Here is a 14,345-nt window from a genome sequence, read left to right on the forward strand (position 1 = left end):
TTTCTTAAGGTAGCCTGTTCAGAGTGCAGTTTGTAAGCAGAATATGGCATTTTACCTGACTTACAGCACCTTCTTATTTTAAAGAAACCCCATTTATTAATGAGGTTTTTTTTATTTATTGCAGAAAATTTGAGGATTCTGTCTTTGGGAAGAAATAACATAAAGAACTTGAATGGATTGGTATGTGCTTTTTAGTATCAATACTTCACTAACAAAATAGAATATGGGGTAATTTCCCTGTGTCCATACAAGTTTTGCTGAATTCAATAAAATTAAGTGAATAAAAGGTTAGGCACTAACCTTTTATATTCTCCTTCTGCTATCATCTCTTCACATTCTTACACATTGCTTCTGAATTTTCAGATAGTTGTTCACTTTTTTTGGTTCAAATTCTCTTAATGTTTGGAAATTTTTCTACCTTAATTTACTACACTGGAAAATTTTAGGAAGAGAGATTTTATTGTCTTTAATAAAAATAATCAGAAATTCTATTTGAAAATTGATGTCTATCTGTAAAGCCATTTAAATTCTGCTGCCTTTACATGAATATAATTCCTGCAGACTTTTTGCATGCAGAATTTTCTACCTGAAGATACTTACACTGTGCTTCTTTAATACAAATATTGGCAGTCCTGTAAAAACACACTTCCTTAGAATCAGTCCCTTTTATGTTAACCGGCACCTGATATGATATGGCTTTAGAGTTGATGGTGGCAGGACTGAGTCTACCTAGTAGGGGAAAATTAGTTGAGGGAAAAAATTGGATCAATTTTGTTACATTTTAATTCGGGCCAGAAGAATACTTTTTTCAATCAGTATTTTTTAAATGATTATATAAATTCTTTCTCAAGAGATACTGTTTCGCCTCAAAGCTGTTCTCACCTTCAGAGATACCATCTCTCTTAAGTGTGAAAGGCAGAGTTAATGTGATGACTGACTTTTAAAAACCTCTCTTTTGAGAGAATTAGGAATGTGATTTCTGGCCAGCAGATACAAACATACAAGAATATACCAGAATGAATAATGCTCTCACACTGTGTAACATCCTTTCCAAAGCAGTTGTTGAAGTTGTTGAATTGCATTCTCTTCACATATGCCTGCAGTGCACAGGTAGGCAGATATGTCTCCTCTGCCCCTATGCCTTAAGAACTACTGCAGCCAGTTACATCTTGTTTTACTCTAATTTAGAGATTTCTGTCCTCCTTACATATATTTGCATATATAACTTTGCTTTTTAATTCCCATGAGCATTTGTCATGCCTAATAATTAGGGACCTGCTTAAAAGGAAATGAGGACCAATATACCTTAATATTTTCTCACATGATGTTACCTGTAGAAGGGGAAGAAAGAGTATGAATAATAAGGAGATGTACTTCTGCTTATCTGAGTAGTCCTGTCATTTTCCAGGAGGCAGTTGCTGAAACTTTAGAGGAGCTGTGGATCTCATACAACTTAATTGAGAAACTGAGGGGTATCCGTGTAATGAAGAAACTGAAGGTTCTTTATATGTCAAATAATTTGGTGAAAGACTGGGGTAAGCCATGCATCTCTACTCTGTAGAGACTTCTGTAGTGTGGTGAATGCATGAGTTAAGTCACCAAATGAAAAATAGTGCTGTATCTCATGGAGCTTTGATTGTAACTGACAAGCCTGCAGGCGTGCAAAATCCCTAAGCATCCACTCATGCAAGAGAATAAAAATAGAATATTGAATTTAACTTCTAAGTCAAATTAAGTTCATGCTTTGAATCATCTTTCTCCAACCTCTCTTAAAGCACATCCCTGTTCTTTAACCTGACACCAGTTAGAATCCAAGCAGTCCCTCTCCTGTTGTATCCCATGCTCTTTGCACTGAGTGTGAAAGGAGTGTGCGGTGCAGATGTACTTTCCATGTTCCACAATCTGGTTGTTGTTTTCACCTTTGTGGTTGCAGCAGAGTTTGTGAGGCTGGCAGAGGTGCCAGTACTAGAGGAGCTGGTGTTTGTAGGCAATCCACTACAAGAGAAATTTGCCACTGATCAGAACAGTTGGATTGAAGAAGCAACTAAACGGGTACCCAAGCTGAAAAAGCTGGATGGTGAGTTTGGGGCAAGAGGCAATTGGGGTGAGTTAAAAGCTTAATATAATGACAACCACAGGGAAATTAAACATAACCTCAGAGACTTATTTGTGTGCCCATGAAATTAATGTTCCTCCCTCCTCTTCAGAGTTATTCAAAAGTAGTTACTGAGATCCTGGCCACAGTGTTTGATGGATTTTGGAGTGCTAAATCCAAGTGGTCTTGCAACTTACAGTTGGGCATTATTCTGTAGTTACCCAAGTAGTTTTATCAAATACCTAATAGGGAATGGAAAGATTTAGCATTAAATAAATTAACAAGGCCTTCATCTGCCAAGCTGAACTACAGTTTTCCCAACAAAAGAGGTGACATGAGATAATGGAGATAGACAGGAATATGCTCTGGTTTGCTTTTGATGCAGGGGCATATTTTCAAATCTGCATGCAAATTTCCTAAATGCCTGAATATCCCCCTCCATTACTGCAGTAAGCCTCAATTTGTGAACTGTCCTCTCCTATTTAAGATACTGCTATGAAAAGATATTCAACCGCTTAGTGACTAAAAATTAGATAATTTTGAAATCTCTTTTAAAATATGGTAATTCCTGTCAATGGAGATGTTAGCTGTTCACTGTTATCCCCTGTGTACTAAAGCAATGAAGGGGAGAGCAGGAGTGGTAACACTAAGATAGAGTCAGAATAACAGCTGGGAAGGGAAGGGAAGGGAAGGGAAGGGAAGGGAAGGGAAGGGAAGGGAAGGGAAGGGAAGGGTGGAGGCATGTCAACAAGAGGAGACAGCTTCACTACAGGGAGCAGTGGATGGGAAGCCTATTACCAGACTCTATCTAAAACCAGATTAACTGCAGTAAAAAAAATTATTAGAAAGTGGAAGTGTGATGAGAGAATTGCACTGCTAGGAAGGATGGCCTGCAGTGGTCCATTTGCTGTTGTAATAGGAAAAGTTTAGAAGGTAAAACAAAAAAAAGGAATGGGGATATATCTGTGGGCAAAAAGTGCCCTTGGTAGTATTACTAATCACACTAAAGCTTGGGCATATATGTCCTGGAAAAGGCAGCACAAAGTAGGGGCCCCACAAAAGAAGGGTATGTTGTTAGCAATTGAACTGACTTGGTGCCAAGTGGGGCTGATTTTTGCAGACCATACTTTAGTACCTTTTTGTTCCCTGTTACCCAAGAAGTTGGAAAAACATCCAACAGCGGAGGAGCTCATAAGTCGAAGGCTTTTCTAGTTAAGACCAGCTGAGCTATGCAGAAGTTCATGTTGGTTAGAAACAGGCAGGAAATACAACTCTTGACTCTTTCCAACAGAACAGATAAGATCATAATTCATAATTCAGGTAAGTTCATAATTTCAGGTAGATCATAATTAACTATGTCTTCCTCTTCTTCTTTTCCTATTTTTTTTTCTCCTAGGTACTTTAGTTGTTAAAGGAGAAGAGGAAGAAGGAGCAGAAGGAGCAGAAGGAGCAGAAGGAGCAGAAGGAGGAAACTGATGACACTTTCTTATTGGGTATTAAATTATTAAAATAACTCCAGATAGCTTTGCACATAAACTTTTATAAAAGTATTTGTTTTGAAGAAAATCTTTGGGCAGTTTTTAAAAGACCAGCTTATCTCCACAATCTCTCACCCAAAGAGTTAGTTACCAAAAATTGCTCACACTGGTTTTGTCAAGCTTATGACACCTTCTGTAGAGACTAGTGGAGCTGAGTTTACCTGCTGTTTGGCTAGCAAGAGATCTTTATTTAAATTAATACATAGCTATTTTTAATTCCTGATTAGTGGTGCTTGTTGATCACTCTTGGGTTATAAAAGAATTGCTTTAGCTTATTTGGTGCTGCTGGCCAACACTGAATTGGAAACTCTGAGGCCAGAAGAATAATGTTGTGGTTTAGAGACACCTGATGAGCTTTGTTGTGTTTAATTTTTTCATAGGACTTTCTCAATATTTTTAATATGTGAGTTTGCCTTTTCAATCCTTGAAGTGTTATGCCAAACAGGCCCAGTAGTTGCAGACATACGCACAAAATAGTTATTGGTCTGATGAGCATTTGTTCCTGGCCTTAAGTCTTGAAATGGGCTTCTCATATTGGAACTCAACTGCATTGCTTAGAAGGCCATGTATATCTTATATATTTATTTATTTTTAAGAGGCAATGGGAATTCATTGCATGGTTTCTGTAAGACTAAAATACCTGCTAACTTTGGGTTTTGTCTCTTACTAAGACATTACTTTTGAATAGGATGCCTATTAGCCTACAGCTGATTTCTGGCTTTGGATTGGGTCACTGGTGGACATAAGCTTTCTTAGCTCTGGAATCTTCCTGTAACTAAGGAGGCTGATAGTAACAGAGAAACTAACAGCAAACAGAAGACCTGGGCTTGAGGACAGAAAATTTTGATTTGGGGATACTAAATTTTTGTGAAAGCACAGGTATAAGCAGTGAGAGAAAGTAGATGTAGTTAGTGGGGACAGTGAGATTGAGATGATGAGATGAGATGAGATGAGATGAGATGAGATGAGATGAGATGAGATGAGATGAGATGAGATTTGATGAGATGAGATGAGGGCATTGGTAAAAAAAGTATTGAAGAGGTACTGAATGTGCTATATTGCAGGGTAACCAGTTTTAGTAAAGCACCCATATGTGGCTATTTCTAGTGAAAAGCATTAAACAATGATGAAGACATACCTGATTGCACTGTGGGATGCCAAAAGTGCAGTTTTTCTTCTTCTCTTTGAAGAATAGATGGAGTCACCTGAGTAGATTTTTCTGCAGTTCCTTTTTGGTTTTTAAACAAGCTTTTCTTCTAATTTGTGGTACCATCTTTTTTTTTAAATTAAAGTGACAAGTATATCTGCTGGTTCCAGCCCAGACATGGAAGGGATGGGGTTAGAATAACACTTAGTTATTTTATTCATGAAGGTGTGGCAAGAGTTGAAATCTTGGAAGCCAAGTTCAGAGATGTATGGTAGAACTGGCCCAGGCAACAATGGTACACATCTCAAGCTCCAGATATAATTGTAGTAGGCAATTCTCTAATCAGTTTCTAACTCATCACTGTGAAGTAAATGATTACAAGGCAATCACAGTTTAATTTCAATATATTGCTATTAAATCTGTGATTATTGGAGGAATTCTAAAGCATTCTGATTTAAGTTTGCATTTGCAGAAGAGTTTGATTTGGATCCATTACTAAAAGTAAGTCAAGAGCACAATGGCAAAAACTCTGGACATTCTTCACCCAGCACAAACTATTTCCAGGCAGCTGTTCTCTTTACCAGAAACTACTTTCTTAGTTAGCTAGTTCACTGGGTTTAGACAACTTCATTTTTGTTTGCTATTTCTTTAGAAGTATTCTCCTAGCTTTATTATGAGTAAAGGCAACATTGACCAAGAAGCACCATGGAGGAGCATGTACAGTCAGCAGTCATTCCACACATCTTTTGAAGCCAAGCCACTCTGTTCACTTGCAGCCACCCATTCTTGGCAAGGTGGAACTGTGTGTTTGGGCAGTACAGAACCCGTGGCACACTTAGGCCCTGCTGGCCCCGTCTGCTGGGGAGGCCTACAGGCGGATTGGCTGTGCCCTTGACCACTGTAGTCAAAGTGTGGCTCGTGTGAGCCAGAGCTTGACTGACTCAAAACTTGCCTTCTGAATCTTCCCAACAAGCAGAAATGCCAAATTCATCTCTGTATTTGGAGATATTTTCAGAATAGACTACATGGTGCTCTTCTCCTAGTGGTTGGCCACAAAGAAAAGTGGTTGAAGCTGTGGACCAGTCTCTCCCAGCACAGCTGCAAGTGGTGTGTATGGCTGGGCTAGCTCCACACGATTGTGACAGGAGGAAAAGGGAGTGACAAGCGCAGTCCAATGCCAAGTAATCCTGCTGGCTGATTCTTTAAATATGGCCTAAGCCTGTACATTTCTGAAGGTTACATTAGATACAGCAAATACTCTATACTTTGGCTATATTGGGGCATTCTGAGAGCAGAATAGAAACTTAGTGTTCTGACTATGTTGTAATGACTGAAGTGAAACATAGATCCATTGACAAGTGGTGAGGGATAAGAGCAGTTTCCTGGCTCTTGTAAGTGATCAATAGAGGCTACACCTACAGGGATCAGTCCAAAAGCATTGTAGGTGGTGGTAGAGCTGGGGGGATTGTGTGGCCCACTGGCATTGGTGCTTTCCACAGATGAAATGGCACAAATTCTCTAGCTCTTTTCTTTGAGGGCTGCATTATAAATACCAACAAAAAAGGGAAAAAAAAGGAGAAAAAAAATCATTATTGAAGGAAGGGAGCATCTAGTCTTAGAATATAATTTAAAACTCTTCTGATAAAAACTATGTGTCAGTCTCATTGAAACAATACAGTAAGAAAAGAATTGACTGTGGCTTTTGTTTATCAGGAGATACTTTGTCTCAAAGCTGGTAGCTTCACTTTATCTTGCTTTACCTAATGAGTCATGATTACTCTCAAGAACAAAACAACTTCCTTGAACTTTTTCTCCTCCAAAGTAGTTTCCCTAAATTTTTAAATATGCACTTTAAAATTAGGCACTGGATGCAATGGAAGACATAGAGAGGTGGTAGAACTAAAACAGCTGGTTTGTATATTGGTGGTGCTACACGATGTTATGTACAAGGTGGCAGTGACACCTTGGCCTGTGCGCCCACAGGGACATTAGAGTGAGATGCTGGAAGGTCTGGCTTTCATTTGTGCATTCTGCTGTTCCCTATCACACCACATCCAGTGAAGCAGTAAGTACACTATTATTCATGAATGAAAAGGGCACCTATATAAAATGTGCAAGCCATGTGGAATTCTGCTTTTCCCAGTGAAGTTACAGAGGACTAGCATCCACTTTATTCCTTAGAGAAATATCCTAAAATTAAATTAGTGGTAGGAACTAGTTAGGTTTTTTTGCTTGCTTGTTGGCACACTCACCTGTCTTCAAAGAGCTGATTGATGTATGCAGTGATTATTGAGAACTGATGGAAAAATAAGAGACCTGAGAACCAGCAGATGACTCAGGTTACACTAGAAGTAGGCTCATCTAGAAAAATTTCCAAGTAAGAGAGCACTTTTAACATCCTCTTTGGCAATCTTTTTTATACAGTAATTTTGTAGCATGAAAAGCTGTTAAATTTGCTGTGTTTAAATTATTTAGGCCTATATTTATAAATGTTATTCTGTGAAACTTGTTCAAAAATAATATAACCTTATTTTATACAAATGTCTTTGGCTGATGTGTAATGAAATAGTTCAGCTTGTGAAGAGTATTTGGAAACTAAATTTTGTTCTCATTAAACTTTCCTGGCTGCTCAGGAAGCAATGTATTTAGAGTATGATAGCATGTAAATGCTGTTCCTTATTGCCTCTATATTTTAGAATAGAAAATAACTTAAGCCTTTAAAAATGCTGATATATTGTGATTGTTGTATTCTGATACATAAATATTTTTCAATCTTTTAAGACATTGGTTGTCAGAATTTGTTCTTAGGTCCTAAGAGAAAAGTCTACTACTGGTATATGTGGAAAAATATCCAGGTAAGTAGAGAAGTGGTTGGTCTTTCTTCAGCACAAAATTACTAATTCATTTTGAATTTAAATTCTATTAACAGTAATATACAACCAGTTCCATTAAACCCAGACAGGGGAAGACTAACTGATTCAAAGGCTTCTCTAATAGAAACTTCAGCCTTCAGTAGACCATGTCACTGAAATGTAATTTCAAAACTCTGATATAAAGAAAACTCTTCCTACCCCACAGTCCACAGCAGTTAGTCTCAATAATGACAAGAGCAGCATCCTACAGTGGTGGTTGTAATGCTGTTTAGAAAGCATATAGGGAGTTACTACAGAACTCCTCACAGTACCACTAACTCAAAGCTTACTAGTCACTAAAATGCTTCATAAGGTTTCTTTCAGTAGCTGAAATAACTTCCAGAAGCTTGGGCTTAGATCCAGCAGTTAAAAAAAGATAGAACCCAAATTGCTCAAAATGTGTGGGTTTTTTTGATCGGCCAAGGTTTGTTTGCACAGCCTCAGATTTAGTGAAAGTACTAAACTTCAGCACTTTTGTCAGCTGGCTCTGACAGGGATGCAAATGCATGACTTAAAGCCTTTAAGTCCTGGTCTGTAATCTCAAGTGAAGGCTTCAGTGTTCCCTGTCTCTTCACATACCAAGCAAAATACTTTTTTCTCCAAATGCTATTGCCGATCCAACTACCACAGGCACAGGAATAAACTAAAGCAAGGACTTCTGCACTGCTCTGAAAAAATTAGTGTTTTCATGTCTTGGGCCGAGTCTTTCTCCTGCCAGCTTTGCCAAAAATATTGAAATGAAAAGGTCAGCATAAATTAACAGGTGTACTGCCTTAGATCCTAAGTGCAATCTCACAGGAGACCGGTCAGGCACTGGTACACACTTCTGCCATCTGCTTTATGTAGCATTTGTAGCTTTTAAAGACATCATGCCCACAGGTGAGAGAAGACCTGTGTGGCCTAGTTAACTAAAAGGCAAAGTAACAAAACAGAAGGAAGATGTTTTGAGGATAGATGGAACCAAGAGATCCAACTGCTGCCAGAAGAAACTAAATACATGCTGTGTAACAAAACCTGTTAAATCCCCCCCTCAGATTCAGGTAACAGATAAGTGCCTTTAAGACACAGAGAGGTGGTAGAACTAAAACAGCTGGTTTGTATATTGGTGGTGCTACACGATGTTAAGACAGTATTTACTAAAAGCTTTTTCAAACTTTATCACTGAAAAGTGTGATACAATGTGATCTACAACTGAAGCCATCACAGAATTCTCATCTGATGCAGGCCCATCAGGTACTGAGTTACTCCATGATGTCTTTGCCTTGCCCATGGTCTTTGTAGTTGTTTCAGGTAGTGTCAGAATCCCACTGGCCTTACTTAGAGCACAGCAGATCTAGAACTATTCCCCAGGAATTCCTAGCACACTGTCAAGGTTGTTTCTGTCTTTCTGCGAGGGTGCTCAGCTTGGAGGGGAACACACATCCCGTCAACACTTCTGTAATGCAGTGGAGCTGCAGATTTCTCTGGGCTCCTGGCAGGTGCCAGTTACTTTCTTGGATGTAAGACATAAAACATGGTGCAGGCTTGTGTCTCAGGGGAAGGTGAGAAACAGCCTCTAGGGCTGCTGTGGGAAACAGGTGGGTATGAAGAGAGAGAAGACCAGCCAGAAGGACTCGGGACAGAAGGACTCGGGACAGCTCCTGTGCATCACAGCCTGCACAAGCCCCCAGCCACTCCCTCATACCATCGAGAAACTCTGCGATTATTTTTTTAACCTCATTTAATAAAAGGTTTTTTAGATATATAGAGGATATTAAGTAAATAAGTTACATAGTACATTACAATCACATCCGCAAAGATTTCCTTTAGTGTATTAATATTTTATAAAAAAGCACACAAAAAATAAATTCAGTCCAGTCTATCACAACTGTACAGCAACAGGTAAATATATTTATATATGTACATTTTAAACATGTAACAGTCTTTTAAAAGGTGCCCTAGGCAGCAGACACACAAAAGAAAGTGTCTGCTCACTTGTTAAAATAAAAGTAATATACTTTTATAATAAAGCATTTATACAGTAATTACAAAGGCTGACTGCTCCTGTACAGTACACCAAAGCTTTGACTACAAATTTAAAAACAGAACATAAAAAGAATGAACACAAAAAAGTTTGTATCAAATCTGGGCTACAAGGGGAAAAATACAGGTGGAGAAGCTGCAGGAAACTTTTTTTAAAATACACAATTACATTTCTATAAAAATATACGTTGTCTTCTAATCTGGAGAAGTTAAGGGTTTTTTCAGGCTCAGCTCTCAGTGGAATCTTAGTCTTGGAAAGAAAGATCCTTAGACAGCTTGGGATTTAAAGTTTGTGTCTTCCTAACATATGACACAGGAGAGGAGGGAAAGTAAAGCAGCTGAACCCAAGTGATGAATTTACATAGAAACTCAACCCCTCCCCAGAAATCAAACATGATTTGTAGACTCACTTCTCTGTCTCTTTAAAGCTTTATAAACTTCCAGACATACATCAGAAGATAAAGCAGGGAGAAAGTTTGTGTGGGAAAATGTGTATTAGAATAAGGTTTCTGGTAAGCATTGGACTGAATGTGCCATTGTATGAAAGCAAGACTCCTATGGTTATAGTCCTTCCTACTCCCATTTCTTTAAAATACAGTATGTATCTGCAGAAACCTTCTAGTCCACTGCCTGAAAGAGAATTAAGAAGTGTGTAACTGCAGAGAGTGAGAAAGCTCACATTTGTGATTTAAGAAAGACTTTTTCTGAAAAGTGTTGCTTTTAATCTAAGCTTGTTGCAGTGATAAAAATGACCTAAAGCCTCAGTTTATAAATCAGATTATTTTTAGTTAAATTGGACTTTATCTACAATGGGTTTAACAGATGAGTTACCTTTAGGTTTTTGAATTTCTATCTTTGTCCTGCCTTTAAGCAGCTACATCCCTACCTCTTTCTAGCCAGCAAAATGCCATGGTCCTGCACAGCTGAGTGAAATTCTGCAGCCCTTCAACTTACAGAGCCAAGTTCTCTCTGATACCATCACCTGTATCAGTAAAAGAACAAACATCAAGTAAATTAAAACGCAGAGTGGTTCTTGCAGCTAGACTGCAAAACACCCACAGCTATATCAGATTTGCATCACAAGTGCATGCATCTATCTAGTAATTACATACACACATAGTCTTACAAACTCAGATGCTATCCCATGCAGATCACAGACCTGAAAGACTGAATCTATCTGTAAAGGGCAGGCAGAAGCACAGGCAGAAGTATGTGATCAGGGCAAGCGTGACCTGTCACTGCATCTCCATGATGCCCAGGGCTGGCATCAAGGCTCAAGCAGGTAATGATTTGAAATACAGCCATTTGACTGTGGGGTATATGACCACCTGAAGCCTGATCCTGCACTGTAAAAGGCAAATCTATTAGTACACATTTACAGAATTGCATTCTATAAATATTTGTTCCCATTTGTTTATCAAAGTGAAGAGACACCTTGTTCAAATTAATGACTTTCTTCTGCCTTTTTTGTAAATTAGCAGCAAACCCTTACACTAAATGGGGATTGATCAATAGGCCTTAAACAATGGGAAATAATGAGCATGGAGTTTTAAAACAGACATATCAACAGAGCATTGAGAAGCGTTTTGTTTGTTTGGGATGGGTTTTTTCAATCTTAACTGGAATAACACAAACTTAAATTAACGCTGTGCTGCAGTAAAGAGCCACTCAAGTTATTTTTCCCCCACAAAAAGTAGGAGCATAACTCATTCCAGATTAGACAAATTCCATTTAAATGCTTTCTCCACAGAAACTGGGTATTGGTTGTTTGGGTTTTGGTTTTCTTCTTTTTTTAAAGAACAAGTCTCTGCCAACTTTTGCTAGTAGGCAAGCTCTAATTCAAATGCAGGATCAATTCCAAATTCCTTCTGTAAGCCAGTGAATAGAAGGCTTGGTTTGCTTGTTTGTCTTTTAAGATGACACTTCGAGGAACTGTTTTAGTTACTACCATGCCAGAAAAGAAGTCTTCTGGGGGCTACTGGCAATTTAGAAGTATGCTCAGAAACATTCCAACTTGATGCCACTTACTTAGCACATTTACCTGATTGTGGTCAGGCCTGCTAACCCACAGCTGCTATAGAGGTTATCCTCAGAAAAGCCCTTTCCTGATTTTCTTCCAGTAACAGACTGTGTCCAGTTTTCCTGTTGAATTCTACTTAAACTGCAGCAGGGTGGGAGAGAAACAACCAGTACTGGAATCAGTACATAATATACACAACATTTTTATGCAAGTAAAGAAAATCTCTGATTTGTTCTAACCAGCACCTCAATGCCTTGTCCTTGACAAGAGGAAAAATTATATCAGTCTCCTAAAATAGGGAGAATCAGTGAAAGATCTGGCCTTTGGAAGACTAATAATGCTTGCAGTTGGTTCACCTACTGTTCCTCCTGACACCGTGTGCTAAAGCTTCTGTTCTCTCCAAGGGCCCTAAGATAATGGCAGACAAACATTTCCCCCAGTTTATAAAAGGAAAAAAAATATAAATCAACACTGAAATCTTAAAGAGGAAGACTGATTTGCTTAAGTTTCTTTTATAGAAGCAGCTTTTAGTTCTTCGCAGTTTTTGAATGATTTTAACAGTTCACAATGTGCCATGTTTCTTACTTAGTCAACAAGATCCATTCAATGTAGGAACATGAAACAGTCATCTAAATGCTGAAAGGAACCCCAGGTTTGATAGGAATGAAAAATACAATCTTGACAGAAAATTGAACACTTACAGGTGAAAGTGTCAACTTTACAAAGAGTGCAGTCCTTAATGATGTTCCTCCTGATTTTGTAAGAGCAGTAACTGTTTCTGCTATTCAGAAAAAGGATTCTGTGCAAAGGCATAGATATGTCAAAGCAAACGTTGTACAATACAAAGCCTCCCAAACAAAAGAGTGAAGCCATCATGGTTGCATAAAACTACAGGGCAAGAAGATTGAAAGACAACAAGCTGGAGTTACAGCCTCTTTCTATAGTTAACCAGGAATTTATCTAGCAGCTGGAAGGATCAAGATTTAAATAAAAAAAATCTGCCAGTCAGGCACACTCAGTTGTTCATGTACAACAACATCTCTTGGATCCCTGCTGGGGAAGGCAGGAGCGATCGGCTCCTTCAGTACGGTCTGGTCTGATGCAGTGCCAGTACCCGAGAAGCTGGGGATCACTGCTGCTCCTAAGCACTGGATGGAGGGAGGAATCTGGGCAGCCAGGCTACAGGATGGCACCAGCCGGCCACGAAGCACAAGTGATTCTCTGCATCCTTACAAAATAATGATAATTGTGGGCTATGAAGATGTATGGAACAATCCTGTGCGAATTTAACATTTGTCACCTGGGCCACTTCTTCCTAACTCTTTCACCAGCAGCTTTTGGTGGCTAGACTTTTTGGGCTACCAGCTTGTGTCAGTTCTGAAGAAGAGTCAGCCTTTCAGCAAAGAGAACAGCTCATACATAGCAGGACAACCCAGCAGGCAGCACTGCCCTGCCACTGGTGTGCAAGTAGGTGACAAGCTTCTCCTGTACATACTGTCTGACAGCAACTGCCTGGGAAACTAGGGCCCTGCCACAAAAGCTTTATGATGGCAATTTCAAGGAGTAAATGAGGGCTGCTACAAGACAGAAGAGGATATTGAGAGGTAAAAGCATTCTCAGAGGGATGACTGCTGGAGATGAGACTCCATTCCTCCCATTCTTGAGTTGCACACAACCTAGCACACAAGAAGATCTGGGTTCATTTTCACTAAAGAAACTTGCTCCCATTTATGTAAATTCAAACCCAGCAATTTTCATTTTAGATTGCACTTGTGAAGCCCAGACTCCTTTAAGTTAATCAAAGGCTGACTATTTTGTTTTCCAAGATGAGACAACCTGCAAGGCCTGTGGCTACTCTTATCCCACGGGATATTTTCATATCCATTGCTATGTTCTTAATGCCATAAGATAACTGACCTCAGGCTTCCGTTTGAAAAATAAAACTTCCTCTCAAAAGGAAGAAGAGTGTCTTGCTCATCCTACTTTTCATTTTTGTGAAACAGAGGTCAAAAGTGCACACCATCTTTCCACAAAACGTGTTGTCTGCCTGAATAACTGCTCAGAAAGAAAGGCAGGAAAGAATAAAAGGAAGAACTTGCTGAGAAAGGAAACAAGTAGAAATCACCAGTGTCACAGTAACTGGATATACTTAGCTCAGGGTAGAGCTTCATTTTCTTGCTCCAGCCTGGAAACCGTTATATCCAAGAGTCCTACTACCACAATTCCTGACAAGAACAAAAAGAAAGGTCTGACTGACCTGAGAGAACTTACTTCCACTGCAGGTGACATGGTTCTATTATGTACCTCAGGTATCATTATAAATAGAAATCTTATCAGTCTTGAAAAAAAAAAAAATCCAAGTTGAAACAAATCTTGTTATCCACCATTCTGGCTTGGTCAGTACTGGCAAGGTGAAGTGGAACATGTGAAATGAAGAAATGGCAGCACTGAAACGAAAACCAGATGGTTCAGGTAAGAAAAGTGCAAGCAAAACAAAGTGAGACCAGCGAGAGGGAGGTTGGGTCCTGCCTTGCTACTCCCTCCACTTCTGGTCTGCTGCTATATTTCTCCATCTTCATCCCAGCTGGAGCTGCTGCTCCCGCTGCTGCTG

At 39.1% G+C, this 14,345-nt stretch overlaps 2 protein-coding genes across 2 annotated transcripts in view; one reads left to right on the plus strand and one right to left on the minus strand.

Annotated features, from left to right (window-relative positions):
- DNAL1 (dynein axonemal light chain 1) overlaps window positions 1-7,562 on the plus strand; it is a 12,708-nt gene extending 5,146 nt beyond the window's left edge. The window contains exons 4-7 of the mRNA XM_005417665.2: window positions 125-180; window positions 1,409-1,535; window positions 1,934-2,077; window positions 3,492-7,562. Of these exons, the coding sequence (XP_005417722.1) occupies window positions 125-180; window positions 1,409-1,535; window positions 1,934-2,077; window positions 3,492-3,571 (407 nt within the window). The 3' untranslated portion in view covers window positions 3,572-7,562. The remainder of the gene's footprint in view (window positions 1-124; window positions 181-1,408; window positions 1,536-1,933; window positions 2,078-3,491) is intronic.
- Window positions 7,563-9,397: 1,835 nt separating this feature from the next.
- ELMSAN1 (ELM2 and Myb/SANT domain containing 1) overlaps window positions 9,398-14,345 on the minus strand; it is a 55,139-nt gene continuing 50,191 nt past the window's right edge. The window contains exon 13 of the mRNA XM_005417561.3: window positions 9,398-14,345. This exon is cut by the window's right edge and continues 163 nt beyond it. Coding sequence (XP_005417618.2) covers window positions 14,310-14,345 — 36 coding nt within the window. The 3' untranslated portion in view covers window positions 9,398-14,309.

This window comes from Geospiza fortis, unplaced genomic scaffold, assembly GCF_000277835.1.
Source record: "Geospiza fortis unplaced genomic scaffold, GeoFor_1.0 scaffold54, whole genome shotgun sequence".
NCBI lineage: Eukaryota > Metazoa > Chordata > Aves > Passeriformes > Thraupidae > Geospiza > Geospiza fortis.